Source organism: Thalassophryne amazonica, chromosome 5, assembly GCF_902500255.1.
Source record: "Thalassophryne amazonica chromosome 5, fThaAma1.1, whole genome shotgun sequence".
Lineage (NCBI taxonomy): Eukaryota > Metazoa > Chordata > Actinopteri > Batrachoidiformes > Batrachoididae > Thalassophryne > Thalassophryne amazonica.
Window position 1 is genome coordinate 125,065,091 of NC_047107.1, and position 18,100 is coordinate 125,083,190.

At 39.7% G+C, this 18,100-nt stretch overlaps 1 protein-coding gene across 1 annotated transcript in view; it reads left to right on the plus strand.

Moving 5' to 3' along the window:
• The window catches only part of si:dkey-91m11.5 (PH_BCR_vertebrate and RhoGAP_Bcr domain-containing protein), a 117,275-nt gene that overhangs the window by 53,226 nt on the left and 45,949 nt on the right, over positions 1–18,100 (plus strand). The window contains 3 exon segments of the mRNA XM_034171280.1: positions 7,441–7,610; positions 9,598–9,702; positions 13,680–13,865. Coding sequence (XP_034027171.1) covers positions 7,441–7,610; positions 9,598–9,702; positions 13,680–13,865 — 461 coding nt within the window.

Genomic DNA, 18,100 nt, shown 5'->3' on the forward strand with positions numbered 1-18,100 from the left:
TCTAATAATACTGCCTAAGGGAAGCATGTATAAAGTGAATAAAATTGGTCCTAGCACAGAACCTTGTGGAACTCCATAATTAACCTTAGTCTGTGAAGAAGATTCCCCATTTACATGAACAAATTGTAATCTATTAGATAAATATGATTCAAACCACCGCAGCGCAGTGCCTTTAATACCTATGGCATGCTCTAATCTCTGTAATAAAATTTTATGGTCAACAGTATCAAAAGCAGCACTGAGGTCTAACAGAACAAGCACAGAGATGAGTCCACTGTCTGAGGCCATAAGAAGATAATTTGTAACCTTCACTAATGCTGTTTCTGTACTATGATGAATTCTAAAACCTGACTGAAACTCTTCAAATAGACCATTCCTCTGCAAATGATCAGTTAGCTGTTTTACAACTACCCTTTCAAGAATTTTTGAGAGAAAAGGAAGGTTGGAGATTGGCCTATAATTAGCTAAGATAGCTGGGTCAAGTGATGGCTTTTTAAGTAATGGTTTAATTACTGCCACCTTAAAAGCCTGTGGTACATAGCCAACTAACAAAGATAGATTGATCATATTTAAGATCGAAGCATTAAATAATGGTAGGGCTTCCTTGAGCAGCCTGGTAGGAATGGGGTCTAATAGACATGTTGATGGTTTGGATGAAGTAACTAATGAAAATAACTCAGAACAATCTGAGAGAAAGAGTCTAACCAAATACTGGCATCACTGAAAGCAGCCAAAGATAACGATATGTCTTTGGGATGGTTATGAGTAATTTTTTCTCTAATAGTTAAAATTTTATTAGCAAAGAAAGTCATGAAGTCATTACTAGTTAAAGTTAAAGTAATACTCGGCTCAATAGAGCTCTGACTCTTTGTCAGCCTGGCTACAGTGCTGAAAAGAAACCTGGGGTTGTTCTTATTTTCTTCAATTAGTGATGAGTAGTAAGATGTCCTAGCTTTACGGAGGGCTTTTTTTATAGAGCAACAGACACTTTTTCCAGGCTAAGTGACGATCTTCTAAATTAGTGAGACGCCATTTCCTCTCCAACTTACGGGTTATCTGCTTTAAGCTGCGAGTTTGTGAGTTATACCACGGAGTCAGGCACTTCTGATTTAAAGCTCTCTTTTTCAGAGGAGCTACAGCATCCAAAGTTGTCTTCAATGAGGATGTAAAACTATTGACGAGATACTCTATCTCACTTACAGAGTTTAGGTAGCTACTCTGCACTGTGTTGGTATATGGCATTAGAGAACATAAAGAAGGAATCATATCCTTAAACCTAGTTACAGCGCTTTCTGAAAGACTTCTACTGTAATGAAACTTATTCCCCACTGCTGGGTAGTCCATCAGAGTAAATGTAAATGTTATTAAGAAATGATCAGACAGAAGGGGGTTTTCAGGGAATACTGTTAAGTCTTCAATTTCCATACCATAAGTCAGAACAAGATCTAAGATATGATTAAAGTGGTGGGTGGACTCATTTACATTTTGAGCAAAGCCAGTTGAGTCTATTAATAGATTAAATGCAGTGTTGAGGCTGTCATTCTCAGCATCTGTGTGGATGTTAAAATCGCCCACTATAATTATCTTATCTGAGCTAAGCACTAAGTCAGACAAAAGGTCTGAAAATTCACAGAGAAACTCACAGTAACGACCAGGTGGACGATAGATAATAACAAATAAAACTGGTTTTTGGGACTTCCAATTTGGATGGACAAGACTAAGAATCAAGCTTTCAAATGAATTAAAGCTCTGTCTGGGTTTTTGATTAATTAATAAGCTGGAATGGAAGATTGCTGCTAATCCTCCGCCCCGGCCCGTGCTACGAGCATTCTGAAGTTAGTGTGACTCGGGGGTGTTGACTCATTTAAACTAACATATTCATCCTGCTGTAACCAGGTTTCTGTAAGGCAGAATAAATCAATATGTTGATCAATTATTATATTATTTACTAACAGGGACTTAGAAGAGAGAGACCTAATGTTTAATAGACCACATTTAACTGTTTTAGTCTGTGGTGCAGTTGAAGGTGCTATATTATTTTTTCTTTTTGAATTTTTATGCTTAAATAGATTTTTGCTGGTTATTGGTAGTCTGGGAGCAGACACCGTCTCTACGGGGATGGGGTAATGAGGGGATGGCAGGGGGAGAGAAGCTGCAAAGAGGTGTGTAAGACTACAACTCTGCTTCCTGGTCCCAACCCTGGATAGTCACGGTTTGGAGGATTTAAGAAAATTGGTCAGATTTCTAGAAATGAGAGCTGCTCCATCCAATGTGGGATGGATGCCGTCTCTCCTAACAAGACCAGGTTTTCCCCAGAAGTAAAGGAAATCAGAAAAGCTATCTGGGACCTCAGAAAGCCCATCTGCAATTATTGCTTGATCTCCAAAATCAGTCCATGCAAGTGAAATTATGTTCAGTATGAGTGTTGTCATTAGTGCCACTTCGAAAATTAAATTCATGATAAGTAATTTATCCTAAACTTATGATTTGTTGTTTTTTCAAACTTATGCAAAAACAAATCTTGAGAAAAGAAATACAGTATGCGATAGTTAATAATTATTAAGAACCTGTTCTTTCATATTTATGAATACATTTTACCACATTGCAGTTTTTTTTAATGAGAACTCAACCTATCATTCTTTTTGAGTTCTACACATGTGGTGATACCTTATTTAACCAGGATGTTAATAAAATCAGTGGTGGCTATTCTCAGAATAAAGTACTTATAGCCACAGTTTCAAATTGTATAAGTCAAATGGTGTCCACTTAATGGTCTTCTCAAAACATTAAAATTACTGTTCTGGATGCTCAGAATGCATCTGAGCTTATCTAGAAACTGTTGGCTTCTGGGGGCCTAAAGCGGCCCCCAGACCCCCGGCCTATGGGCTTCAGCCCTGCAGGCCTTGCACTTTGTCCCCCCCAATTTCTAGTTCTAAATTGTGCCCTTGACAACTATATTGATTTTAAAAGAAACTGTCAGTATTACCTCAGTGGTTTTTGTGATACAGTCCCTAGAAAGTGCAAAGTACAAACTATTTATCATATTACATTTATTAAAAATCACGGTGAGAAACAGGCCTGGATTCTGGAGAACTTCTCTCTCACAGGAGGTCCATCCGTCCAGAACACGGAACAAAGAAACTGAAACAGTTAATATGGGCGTGACAAAAGGCAGACCTTATTTCGTGAACCCTTCTCTTACTGGTCTCCCGTAGGCCTAGAGGGCGGTCCGGACCCCTGCCCAAAACCCACGCAAGGACAAAACCTATGGTATCTTGATTCCCTTTGTTGTAAGCACTAAAACCAGTTAAATCCAGTTCCACATGCACTTTTAAGCAGATAAAAGACTCATAGTAAAAATATATGATCCTTTGAGTAAAGTGATTACTTGCTACCAAAAAATAATAATAAAAAACAAAATAGTATATAAACCCACAGATATACCTAACAAAACTGACAAGTGTGTGTGTCATGATATTTAATTTTTAAAACATATATCACACAATGTCCATGCAAAATTTGGTGCTTTTACCTTAAACGCACAATCATAGTTATGTTTTGCACGTATCTGCCCGACACAAAATCACCTCTTTATGACCTCAGACAAGTTTGACATTGGAGGTATTTGAGTGAATGAATTTTATTCGACATGCACACGCACACATACTTAACAACAAAAAATGTCTCTCATTAAAGAAAAACAAAACAAAAACAAAACTCGTAGCCAGTTTCCAGCTTTGGTTTTTTTTTTTTTCAGGTTTTTTTTTAGTTTGTTTTTTTTAGTTTCCAGCTTTGTGCAGCCAAAATGGTGTAAGGTGAAGCAAAAGCTTATAAACACCTGCCCCTTTTACCATTTGTTATATATGTGTGTGTGTATATATATATATATATATATATATATATATATATATATATATATACACTTATAACAACAAAAGCAAACAAAAAAACAAGCAGAGACGATGTAGAGTAATCGGTGAACTAAAATATAAAAAGCCGAAAAAGATGGCGCCAGTGTGCATGGCATGCCGTCTGTTTCTCTCGCTCTTTTGTGCGTTTTTGGTGTTTCTCAGTTTTAACACTTCACAAATCGACTCTCTGCTGGTATATGATCACCAGTCCTTCTTGGATCTACAACAAATTTGGAGTTTTAAGTGTTTTTAACCATTATGGATCGAAACCTCTACCTCCGCTCCTATCGGAAATACCATCTCACCTGCTCCGGGCCCCAGCTCTGTCTTCCCGGCAGAGGCGTCATCGGCGCTGTGGTAAATGCAGCGGCCAGATGGTAACGCTAAGGATTCTTCTGGCACACTCATTTCATGGATTACATCGCGCTCCCTTACGGTGCCCTGGTGTTTCCTCGACCCTATTGACAGCTGTCTGGTAGCTGTTACCGCCGTGGATGACATCAATTTCATGTTACGCAATTCAGTGTCCCCACGGCTCCGCCGGCGTGGGAGAAATCTCCGTAACCTGAGGATGCCGCTCCGTGTTCAGCGATCCGCCGGGCCACAAGCTCCAGCTCCTACCAGAATTTGCCTTGTGAATGTCAGATCGCTGGCAAACAAAATTTTTATTCTCAGGGACTTCTTTGATACCCGTGATCTGGATTTCCTTTGTGTTACGGAGACGTGGATGAAAGCCGGTGAGTGCAACCCTGTCATGGAACTTTTACCGGCCGATTGCTCCTTTTTTAACTCTCCACGGACACTGGGCCGGGGTAGAGGAACATTGACTGTTTTTAAAAGTTCTTTTACCTGCAAACAGTGTCCCGTCTGCTTACACCTGTCCTGGCCTCCCTCCACTGGCTGCCTGTGTATTTTAGAATTCATTTTAAGATTCTGTTATTTGTTTTTAAATCTTTAAATGGCCTGGCCTCACCCTACCTCTCTGAGCTGCTTCATCTTTACACCCCTGTTCGCCACCTCCAGTCAGTTGATCAGCTCCTCCTGGAGGTACCGAGGTGCAAGTGTATGCTCAGAGGGGACCGAGCTTTTTCTGTTGTGGTTCCAAAGATCAGGCAGGCCGCTTCACTTTCTGTTTTTAAAACCCACTTTTATGCACGGGCTTTTAACCCAAAATGAGATCTCGATCTGTTTTGGTTGTTTTAACTGATTTTACTTGTTTTAGTTTTCATTTTTTTGGGCTTCTTTTTATTTTTACTTGGTGGTTTGTTGCTTTTTATGTCCCATGTACAGCACTTTGTTTCAGCTGCAGCTGTTTTTTTTTTAAGTGCTTTATAAAAAAAGTTGATCTGATTTGAATATCTCACCACAACAGAACAAACAATAGTACAACACACAATAAAAAAGTAACAAACTCAGTTAACCTGATTCATCATACTATAATAAGCAGTTATATTGTTTTTATAAAGTGTTTTCAAGCCATCTAAAGTAATGGATGATTGAATGCTATCAGAACAGTTATTCCAAATTTTGACACCTTTTACAGAAACACAATGACTTTTAAGTTTCAATTTTATCTGTGGCCTCCAGGGTACAGAGTCTGTGAAACATTGAGTACATGATATCTTGACAAAGACTTTGTATATAATGGTGAAACTTGGTACAAAAGATCACCCCAATAAAACCTTTGCAGAGTTTCACATTGGGTGTATTTTGATTTTATCTATGGCCAAAACACATCTCTCTAGCTGCTATATCTTCTGAGATATGGGCATTTAAAATCTCAAGGGTGCGCTAACTAGCTGACACTTAGTTAGCATGTATCTCACTTGTTGAGAGGACATGACCAAAAATAAGAGAGTTCTGGGTGTTACTAACGAATCCCAGTAATCCCACAAAGACTTAGAGATTTATCAGATTCTTTGTTGATTTGACACAGAATAACCAATCTGTAAAACTATGAGCTTTTTTAAAGTAATCTATAAGATGATGTAATGAAGGGAGTTTGTTGTTATAAAAATAAATGGTTTGTTTTTTTGCCCTCCCTAGAATGCCAGTAGATTAGTATTACTGCCAGTTTGCACAGGAATGTACTCACATGAGTACAGCTCAGGTTTTATTGTAGGACTGACATAAAGCAAAGCCAACAAACACTCCAAAACCTAAAATATGTTAAGTCTAGTATGATTTAAAACCCAATAATGAGCAATTCAATACAATTGAAAAGAAGCGAGAAGCAGAGAACATGTCATGTCCCGGCCGTTTCCAGGCTTCAGCCCGTATGGCCCTTCTTCCTTTAGTTCTGTTCCTTTGGCATCAGCCTCGTTTTGTTAATTACCTTTTTCTTCATGTGGGGGTTTTTTTCCATGTTCTGATTTTTGCTTAGTCACTTTCTTCCTTTGTTACTTTTCACCTCAGTTATGTCTTAGTCTTGTTTTGTTATTGCCTCTTTCTTCACGTTTATTCAATGTTCTCATATTGCTTTGTCACTTTCTTTCTTTGTTACTTTACAGCTATGTTTTAGTTCCATTCTAGTTTATCCACAATCTGTTTTTATGTTTCAGCATTTAGTGTTTGTTTGCTTATGTTACTGTTCTCTCTTCTGTTAAGTATTTGGGAATTTCTGGTTTTGGTTTTCAGTTTTGTTTTCTTGTAGTTCTTCTGTCTGTTCTAAGTAGGTTTATTGTATTAATTCCCATGATTCACTTATCACGTTCCTGTATGCTTTTCAGTTTTGTTCAAGTTAGGGTGGTTTTCTTTGTACTATCTCTTATTGTCATGTTTGTATCTGATCACCTTTCTCTTGCTCCTGCTTGTCAGTCTCTCATTGTTTCCACAGTCTTTTCCGGATCAGTGCACTCTCTGTTCCGCACCTGCACTTTGTCCTCTCAGTCAGCCACGCCCCTTCATCTGTCATTCTCTTGCCCATTTGTCACCGCCCGTCTGCATCATTGGCCTCTTAGCTGTCACCTGACCACGCCCCCCTTCCCAGGCCTTTCCTCCTCCACGTGCACCTCATTTCCTGATTAACACCTGTCCCTATTTAACCTGTGTCTGTTCACTTCTTCCCCGCTCGTTCGTTGACTCCCTCACTTACCAGCCTCTTGTTTCGTTCTTGTTTTGCCTAGCCTTGTTTTTGAACTCTGATTTGTGTTCTGGATCCTGTTTTTTGCCTCTGCTCTGACATACCTGTTTGCTCGTGTTTTGACCTTGCTTGTTCTTTGGACCACGTCTTTTGCTTAATCCTTGTCAAGTACTTTTGCTCCGTGGACTGCCTTGCTGTTAACGATCCCTAGCCTGAATAAACCACCCTTTAAGTATATTTCCTTTTGTCGAGCCTGCATTTGTGTCCTGCCCTCGTCCAGTCCTGACAGAACATTTGGCATTTGTTTGATAATTTAATTAAATATTAGTAAATTACTCATTTTACAAAGAGACAGTAGTTTTAAATGTTTCTTAGTTTCCAACTGTTTTTCTCTGTTTAATAATTTGAAGACACCACATGGTCTTTGTCTCTTTTTTTTTGTCACAGATGAGACTCTTCAATCATACGGTTTTGACCTGGAACATTCAGAAGAGCACCAGCAGCGCTGCCGTCCTCTAACCTTCAGCGGATCTCCATCTTCCTCGCCTCAGCTCCGCTCCAAGAGCTGCAGCAGACGGGACACCCAGTCCTCTGGATCTCTGGAGTCCACTCTGTCGGTAATGTCACGAGATCGATTCCTGGCACTGTACACTGGCTCTTCTAAAATGAACTAAACCAAAGACAGAGAGGATCTTCATTTATTTATTTATGTTTTTATTATTATTATTATTGTTGTTGTTGTTGTATTTTGCTTTGTGATGTTGCCAATAGCAGAAAATTCAGTTTTGTTGAAACCTCAGTGATTCTCCAAATATCATAGGCGGCGCCTGTAAATTTGACAAAACGCCTATTTGGTACTAATGTTGAAAAAAAATTTAACTTGCTGAGTGACAGATAAAATACTGCTTTAGCAGTTTTTTTTATTTTATTTTATTTTTATCAGAGGCCATCAAATATGGCCATCAGGTATTGTGAAGGCTTTGCGTTTGTCCGTCCGTCTGTCTGTGCTCAGCATAAGTCCAGTCCTCTTACTGCCGGAGGCTTCAAATTCACAGGGAACATTCTTGGGACACAGACTTGGGGCAAGTTCAAAGATGGCTAACCTTGACCTATTTTAAGAGGTTAAAAAGTCAAATTCTGTTTTTAATTTTGTTTTTGAGTGGTGGGGGTGAGAGCCAATCAGAGTAGAGCAGCACCGTGACATCAGTGGCTGCTCTTTCCCAGACCACTTAATTTTGTGTGTTTATATACATATATCTCACATATTATGTAAAAGCTAGCGAGAAATAAACACTTCTAGAACCCAGTAACACCTCAGAACTTATTTACAAGACATTTAGTGGACACTAGCGTGGTGATGTTACAGGCTGGTAGCTAGGTGCAAAACTCCCATTTCGTTTGTGCATAAATATAACCTCTGTGTCGTCATATATTATGTAAAAGCTAGCAAGTAATAAACACTTCTAAAATTTAAAATGCTGTTTTTGGAAACAGATAACACCTCTGCAGTCATTTGCAAGACATTTTGTGGACATTAACATGCATGCTAACGTCCGCTAACTCAAAGCTAACTTCCTATGGAGTTAAATTTGTCTCATTAAAAACTGCAAATGCAGAGAGGGTGATCTACAAATATTCCTTGATTTCTACAACATGAACAAATGATGATTTGATTTGAACATGTAAGACAATAGAATCTTAATAATTAATTGAACATCTGCAAATCATGAAAAACACAATGCTCATACGGCCAAGGGTATTTTAGCGTTATATTTAAATATTTTATCAACAAAAAAACTTCTGTCTAAACTCCAAATAAATTGTTTAAACTGGATTTAATGGTAAAATGGAATGTGAGTTAACCTGCTTGTAACAATTCTCCACTAAAAAAAAGACTAGTTAAACATTAGAAACCACTTGAAATGACATTTATACGGATTCAAACAAAATATCAGTTTATAACTGATTTTAAATGCTGCTGAGCCAGTGATAAATGGTTTAAACCGCTTGGGATCCTGATGGACCTTTTTTTTTGTTTGTTTTAATTATCTTGTAACGTTGTATAGACCACATGATTAACCCATTAATTCATGAGGTATCACGTAGATCGGAAATAGAACTTTGCTGGTTTGAATCCTCCTGCTGATTCAATTCTAAGCTAACAGGAAAAGTCAACATTTCAGGTCGCTTCCCTCTCGAGCAAGGCATTTGTACATCAGTATCACACGTTCAGCAAACCTGTTATCCTGAGTCCAAACGCACGACTGAAAGAGCTTGTGGTCCGTTTCTCAGCTGGATTGAGTTGAATGATTGATGTCTTTGACCTGCTTGGAATAACAGCTCCTTGGTTAGAAACACATTTGTCTTCTTTACGATGTCAGGAGCCTTTGGATCACGCATCATGGAATCTAAACTCCCACAAAGTTTAATCAGACCGGATCAGCCTGCATTCCCCAGCAATGTCAGTGTCTCCAGGACCCGGGTACAGGATTGCAAACAGAACAGACCCCAGGAGCCGGGTGCAGGGTGCAGGGTGCAGGGCCGTGACCGCAGGCCGTTAACCTAAAGTGTTTCTTCTTCTGTCTCTTATGATGCTTCTGTCAGGTGGAGCTGGATCATGAGAAGGGTCTGGAGATGAGGAAGTGGGTTCTGTCAGGAATCCTGGCCAGTGAGGAGACTTACCTCAGCCACCTGGAGGCCCTTTTGATAGTACGGACTACTTAACACACACACACACACACACTGACGGAGACACAGACGCAGTGCACACAGCCATTTACAACCTTTGTCTTTGGGACAAAATGCAATTAATTGGCAGCTTCGTCAACTCATCCAGTGAAGGCATTCTGCGCCCCACCGCCTTTGACCCTTGACCCTGCTAGCAATTATCTGACACTTGCTGTAATGTAGGCCTTCACCAAGGAGCAAAACTGCCATAACAGTCTTAAATAATAATTGCACAACACGTGTACTGACACGGGCAGCACGGTGACTTAGTGGTTAGCACTGTTGCCTCACAGCGAGAAGGTCATGGGTTCAATTCCCGCCTGTGGCCTTTCTGTGTGGAGTTTGCATGTTCTCCCCGTGTTTGCGTGGGTTTCCTCCGGGTGCTCCGGCTTCCTCCCACATCCAAAGACATGCGGGTTAGGTGGATTGGAATCTTTAAATTGTCCGTAGGTGTGCGAGTGGGTGTGAATGTGTCTGTTTGTCTGTTTGTGGCCCTGTGACAGACTGGTGTCCTGTTCAGGGTGAACCCGCCTCACGCTCTATGACTCCAGCCCCACGTGACCCTTAATTGGACTAAGCGGTTGAAGATGAATGAGTGAGTGAGTGTACTGACACGGAGCCACCCACCTCCACCCCCCGGTGTGTTTTATTGTTTTATTTTTTTGTAGGGTTTATGTTTCTTTAAGCTGGGGGAGGTGATGGTCTAGTAATTAAAGCATTGGGTTTGAGACCAGAAGATCCTTTGTTCAAATCCCAGTCTGACTGGAAAATCACTAAGGGCACTTGTGGATGGTCCTTAATCCCCTACATCTTGTATGGCAGCACCCTGACATCGGGGTGAATGTGAGGCATTATTTGTGAAGCGCTTTGTGCGTCTGATGCAGATGGAAAAAGCACTATATAAATGCAGTCCATTTATTTACCATTTAACCTCCAGTGGAACATTAATTCATTTAGTCGTTCATTCATTCATTTGCTAAAGCCACTTATTGTAATTAAGGGTCACAGCAGGGCCTAGAGCACTTTGTCCAGATTTGAAAAGTTACCATGGTAATGGGCAAAAACAACAAAATGCACCCACTACTAGTTTCTGTTTTATCCAGTCCTGCTTTGACCTTTAACCCCGAAAAAACTGACTCCTCACTGGATTTAAGGAAGAAGTCATCAATGTTCTGCCATTGCCTGTGAGAAATCTTGGAGTCATTTTTGATCAGGATATGTCATTCAAAGCGCATATTAAACAAATATGTAGGACTGCTTTTTTGCATTTACGCAATATCTCTAAAATCAGAAAGGTCTTGTCTCAGAGTGATGCTGAAAAACTAATTCATGCATTTATTTCCTCTAGGCTGGACTATTGTAATTCATTATTATCAGGTTGTCCTAAAAGTTCCCTAAAAAGCCTTCAGTTAATTCAAAATGCTGCAGCTAGAGTACTGACGGGGACTAGAAGGAGAGAGCATATCTCACCCATATTGGCCTCTCTTCATTGGCTTCCTGTTAATTCTAGAATAGAATTTAAAATTCTTCTTCTTACTTATAAGGTTTTGAATAATCAGGTCCCATCTTATCTTAGGGACCTCGTAGTACCATATCACCCCAATAGAGCGCTTCGCTCTCAGACTGCAGGCTTACTTGTAGTTCCTAGGGTTTGTAAGAGTAGAATGGGAGGCAGAGCCTTCAGCTTTCAGGCTCCTCTCCTGTGGAACCAGCTCCCAATTCAGATCAGGGAGACAGACACCCTCTCTACTTTTAAGATTAGGCTTAAAACTTTCCTTTTTGCTAAAGCTTATAGTTAGGGCTGGATCAGGTGACCCTGAACCATCCCTTAGTTATGCTGCTATAGACGTAGACTGCTGGGGGGTTCCCATGATGCACTGTTTCTTTCTCTTTTTGCTCTGTATGCACCACTCTGCATTTAATCATTAGTGATCGATCTCTGCTCCCCTCCACAGCATGTCTTTTTCCTGGTTCTCTCCCTCAGCCCCAACCAGTCCCAGCAGAAGACTGCCCCTCCCTGAGCCTGGTTCTGCTGGAGGTTTCTTCCTGTTAAAAGGGAGTTTTTCCTTCCCACTGTCGCCAAGTGCTTGCTCACAGGGGGTCGTTTTGACCGTTGGGGTTTTACATAATTATTGTATGGCCTTGCCTTACAATATAAAGCGCCTTGGGGCAACTGTTTGTTGTGATTTGGCGCTATATAAAAAAATTGATTGATTGATTGATTGAATACACGATCTTTACATTTGAAGACTGAATGATCAGTTTGTCTTTTTTTTGTGTTTTTGTCTTGATAAAGGATTATTGGCTGAAATGTTGGTTTTATATATCAGCAGAACGGCAAAAAACACACAGCATTTTCCAAACTCTACTATAACCTTTCCAAGTGATCAGTTTTGTTCAACCAACACTGTAAAACTCAAAGTTAATAAAACATTGTTGTCTTGTTCGAGTTTTTTCACAAAATTGTCAAAACTGACAAAATTTGCTTCCTTTTGAAATCTAATTATTACAAAGTACCTTCATAATAACTAAACCCTGGAGCTATAAAGTACCTTCATAGTAACTAAGTGTTGCTAAAACGTACCTTTACAGTACCTAAATACTGTAGCAATATAGTACCTTTATATTAACTCAATGCAATAGTTATAAAGTACCTTTATAATAACTCAACATGATACTCAAACTCTGGATTATACAGTTGATGGAAAAAAAAAAGACAAAATGTGGTGAGACTACTATGAATTTAACCTTCTGGAGCCCAGTGTATAATTGGCCATTTTTAACTACTTTTGGTTTTACCTTCAGTGCGTACAGGTTTTCTTTCATTATGACATACTATATTAACACAATGAACCTAAATTCACACAAAAACATAAAATCCAAATAGAAAAAGTATTTTTTTTGTTACTTTGAAAACCACAAACATGTTTAACAAACCATTTTTATTATTTAGAATGCAAATATAAATTGTAAATTTTGAAAACAAATGTATAAATGTAGCAAACAAAGTTATATACAACTGTTTACATTAAAATGCAGGAAATGCTTCAGGTGTTTTTTGTACAACTATTTACCAAACAATAAGATGCCACATAAATTATTTGTGCTACTCACAGGTACAAGGGACTAAAATGGGTTTTCTCAGGAGGGTGGCTGGTGTCTCCATTAGAGATAGTGTGAGAAGCTCAGTCATCCATGAGGAGCTTGGAGTCGAGCCACTGATCCTTCACATTGAAAGGAGCCAGCTGAGGTGGTTCGGGCATCTAGGGAGGTGTTCCAGGCACATCCAGCTGAGAGGAGACCCCGGGGAAGACCCAGGACTAGGTAGAGAGATTATATCTCCACACTGGCCTGGGAATGAATTGGGATCTCCTAGTCAGAGGTGGTTAATGTGTCCCAGGAAAGAGAAGTTTTGAGTCCCCTGCTGGAGCTGTTGCCCCCCCAACCCAATCCTGGGTAAACGGTTTGAACGTGGGTGAGTGAGTGAGTGTGAAACGTGATAGCTAAAAAGTACCTTTATAATAACTAATAAGGTACATTTATGTCTGTGGTATGTCACAAAATTACAGCTAATTTTATTCCTGGTAAAGTATTTATTTTGAGGGGAAATACAGAGTTTGCTTAAGAGATCTTGCAGACGACATGAAGGGGGAAGTGTGTACACAAGATTCAAAGTTCATGCTGCACTTGATGGAAAATGGGAACTCGGAATTTCCTGCTTACAAATAGTAAAATACTTTTAATAAAGTTATAATAAAAAGTGTTCATGTCCCAAGTAACTTATTTTGGCAAACGACGCAAAAACTTTGTAAGTTGTATTGACAATTGATACATCAGCCTTGTGTGAGTGTTATCTTACCTGTCCAGCAGATGTTCAACAAAACTTTATCTGGACTTCTTTTCAACATCTCAGTGGCGAGATGGAGGGCTTGATTTCTTTCTTTCTTTTTTTTGCACAGCCCATGAAGCCCCTGAGGGCGGCCGCGACCACCTCTCAGCCGATGCTGACTGTTCAACAGATAGAGACGATCTTCTTCAAGGTGCCAGAGCTTCATGAGATCCACAAAGATTTCTTTGACGCTCTGCTGCCGAGAGTCCAGGACTGGAGCCAGCAGCAGTGTGTGGGCGACCTCTTCCAGAAACTGGTACAATGTGGATCATTTAAATTTAAGAAAGTTAATGTAAAACATCCCAGGAAATGAGAAAGCTTACACCTGGCAATTTTAATGATTGAATTTCGGGATAGAAATCATACCGCTGTTTATATTGGACATTGTAGATGTTGTTGTTACTGTTATGGCATGTTTGAGGACTGACAGGTTGTATTTTCACAGATAACCCTGAACCACAGCTAGCATTAGCATGTGAGTCATGTATCATTGTTAGTGTTAACCACAGTTAGCGTGACCGTGGTTAATACTAACCATTAGTATTTAAAGCAGTTAGCATGACCCCCTATGCTAAGACACGAATGCGTATCTCAATACAAGCTGGGGTCAAAATTAGTAGTCAGTTTAAAATTATTGGTTGAGCTGATAAGATTTAAGAAATGGAATAGTTTTGACTGTGTTGGGTACTTGGTCTCCAAAGTACAAACAAGGTCAACGTCCGTTAGATTCTGTGACATCTATAGTGTGATAACTAAGCATGACAGATGGTGTAACCAATAATTTGCATAATATTTTCTTAAAATTGGAGCAACTCTAACGATTGATCCCTGTACAAACTGAAACTGACCTTTGTCACCATTCTTGCTGTTTTTGGCCCCATAACTCCAGAACATTCAGTCACAGATTGTCCAAACTATACCTTTTTGGAATGGTTATGTTCAGGCAAATAATGTGGTGTAGTTTTCAATGATTGGCCCATTGTTCAATTTTTGACACTGTGCAGTTCTACAATGACTATTAGCTGGCTACAGCTACCACCCTGGGAGGCCAGCATACATTTTTGTGTCGGCCGTGGTACACTGAGGCTGGATTGATTAGCCCCCTTAAGTGGTACTGAAAACCTGCTTGGCCCGTGGACTACTGTGGCTGAAATGTGAACTCCCTTTCTGGACCTCTAGGCTTTCTTCTTAAGAAAATCCCCCTCTATACCTCCTCATCGTGAAGCTCTATAACTGGTGATACAAAATGCAAAACATGCACTATAAACAATTTCTCCAATCACCCCCCCCCCCCCCCCCAGAAGCCTATAACATCTTCTGGGTTGTCTGAGTGTCTTGGTGGCTTTCCTCACTCTTCTCCTTCTTGCACAGTCACTCAGGTTTGAGAACTGTCCACTCCACACAGATTTACCATAGAGTGCCATACTGTTTGTATTTCTTCATAATCGATATACTGTAAATAAAGTCCAAGATATATTCAGTGACTTGGAAATGTACATGTATCCATCCCCTGACTTGTCTGAAGAAAACTGGCAATAAAACTGGTTATTTACAGGTATTATATTTTTAATTAATTTAGATCACGTTGTAGAGATTTGCTTTCAGTTTGACTTTAAGGAAGATAATTTTAGAAAATTAATTTTTTTGTGTTTGAAATGGCATAAACAAATTAAAATGTGTGAAATACCAACTGTTCCAATACTTTTGGAGGGCACAAGTGCAAAGACAGTCATACTACAGAATAAGAACATCACACGCATACATGCAAACAGAGAAACACGTTCATGCTTTAATCTGTTAAGCAATTCGATGTGTGGGGTACATGTGTGACGTCACCACGCTAACATTCATAAAATGTCTTGTAAATCACTTCAGAGGTGTTATCGGGTTCCAAACACAGCATTTTCAGTTTTAGAAGTGTTTTTCTCACTGACGTTTACATAATGTATGACAAAGAGGTTATATTTACACAGATTCAATTCGATTTATCTAGTGCCAAATCACAACAAAGTTGCCTCAAGGTGCTTCACACAAGTAAGCCCTAACCTTACCAACCCCAAGGGCAAGCACACAGGTGACAGTAGTAAGGAAAAACTCTTTCTGATGACTTGAGGAAGAAACCTCAAGCAGACCAGACTCAAAGTGGTGACCCTCTGCTTATGCCATTCTAACAGTTACAAGGTTTTGCAAAGTTTTACAGAGCTGAAGAAACAGAAAATACAAAATCAAACAACATAATAATAATAATATGAAGAAGATGAGAAGTCCACACAGGCGTCAGGAGTCGTCCACGCTGTCAGTGGGCCTGTCCCCGCGACAGGGTCACTTTCAAATGACACACAAACGAAACAGTTTGCAGCTAGCTCAACCAGCCACTGATGTCACTGTGCTGCTCTACTCTGATTGGCTGTCACCTCCGCAAAAAACAATCAAACAAAGAAACACTTTTTAACCTCTTAAAATAGGTTAAGGCTAAAAATCTCTGAACTTGTCCAAGGTCTGTGTCCCAAGAATGTTCCCTGTGAATTTGAAGACTCTGGCAGTAAGAGGACTGGACTTATACTGAGCACAGACAAACAGACAGACGGACACAGTCTTCACAATACCTGATGGCCATATTTAATGGCCATCAGGTAAAAACTAAACCTGCCTGTTTCTTCTTCTATATCAAGTATTTTTAAAACGATAAAAAGAACAAGTCAGCGTTGCAACAAGTATTTATGAATTGAAGCCACAAAAACCTGTTCCTCCACGTCTGCTGTCCAGACATGAACAGCGGAACGAGGCAGCAAAGAAAACAAGGAAACCTACAAACCAGAACATATCAGATGGAACTGTTCCAGCTGAAATATGATAATCATCTGTGATGAGTTTATATATATTGTGCGGCTTTACTGGATTTATTTTTTTCTTTCACTTTTAGTCAAACATGTGACGTAACTCTGTTGATCCGCTTTAAGTCCACCGTTGGGTAACAAAACGAAGCATTACAATACGAAGGATTTTTTTTTTTTTGTGAAACAATCTTCCTGACTACAGAGGAATCAGTCAGCAGTTTGTTGTAACGCTGCCCTGCTCAGAGGCGCAGCAGTTAAAAACCACTCATTCTCTGCTGGTTTCACTTCAAACAAACCGCTGTTCGTCAAGTCAGTAACTTTGAGAGAGTAATTTTAGCCCTCCTCAAATACCCTGCCTTGATCATTAATGATGATGAAATGGAGCGGCTTTAAAGACAGAAGGTGGGAGTCTGCAGTCGTTCACTAGCGCGTCATGAAAAGCGCGGCGCACATGTGAGCAGACTGCCTGGAGTCGTATCCTGGCGGGATAAAAGCTTCACTTCACCACATGAGACCTGTAAAGGAGAACAAAAGAGCTACCTCACTACTTCACCGATGAACAGAGATGAAAAACACATGCGTTTAGACATCGTGGACACATGCGCAAACGGCTGCAACAGCACTGACCAGAAAAATAGACACACAAAGTTACAACAAACTGTTTAATAGCTGAAAAAGTATTAAGGAGAATGATCTCCCTGCGTCCAGACGTAAGATGTATTTATTCTCCCTCTTGTATGGCTAGCATACTGGCATAGTGTGGTACTATGCTTCCTATCCTTTTAAATTCATTTTATTTGCAAAGGAGCAGGTCTCGGCCTCAACTTTATCTAAATTCTGGGACTGTTAGTGAAGCTTAGGGCTAGCGGCCGGCGATCACCTTAGTATTTTCTCTATTTTCCTGTTGATTTACTACTGATGAATTATACCTTAGGTGTAGTTTTTTCCGACTGACTGATTCTGCTCTTTTTCTCTCTGTCCGAGGTACAAACGACGGACAGAGAGAAAAAGGGCCGAACTGAAGGGCCCGGATGGACTGTGAGGTGGAAGGCCTGAGGCAGGCTCTGCATGCTGCAGTCTGCATTTGCGTGGATGACTCCTGCCTGTGTGGACTTCTCATCTTCTTTATATTATTATTATGTTGTTTGATTTTGTATTTTCTGTTTCTTCAGCTTTGTAAAACTTTGCAAAATCTTGTAACTGTTAGAATGGCCCAAGCAGAGGGTCACCCCTTTGAGTCTGGTCTGCTTGAGGTTTCTTCAAGTCATCACAGGAGGTTTTTCTTTACCACTGCTCTAGGGGTTGGTAAGGTTAGACCTTACTTGTGTGCGGGGCCTTGAGGCAACTTGTTGTAATTTAAATGAAAGAAAAGAAAGAAAAACCTAACCCTGACTTTCTTTTTAGATTAAAAAATTCGATTTTTTTTGTCAGTAAATAGTTATGTTTAACAATTATTTATGACTCGTTCTTGTTTTTATGTATAGCACAGTAACTATATACGTGAAAGAGCAAAAATATTACAAATCAAAAAAAAAACTTCAATGCAGGTTAATCAACACCTCTAGCAAAATTTAAATTACAATAATAAATTATTACAGATGATAATTAATGGTTGTTATTTCAATGATTTCAGAGACTTTCACTGACTTTAAAA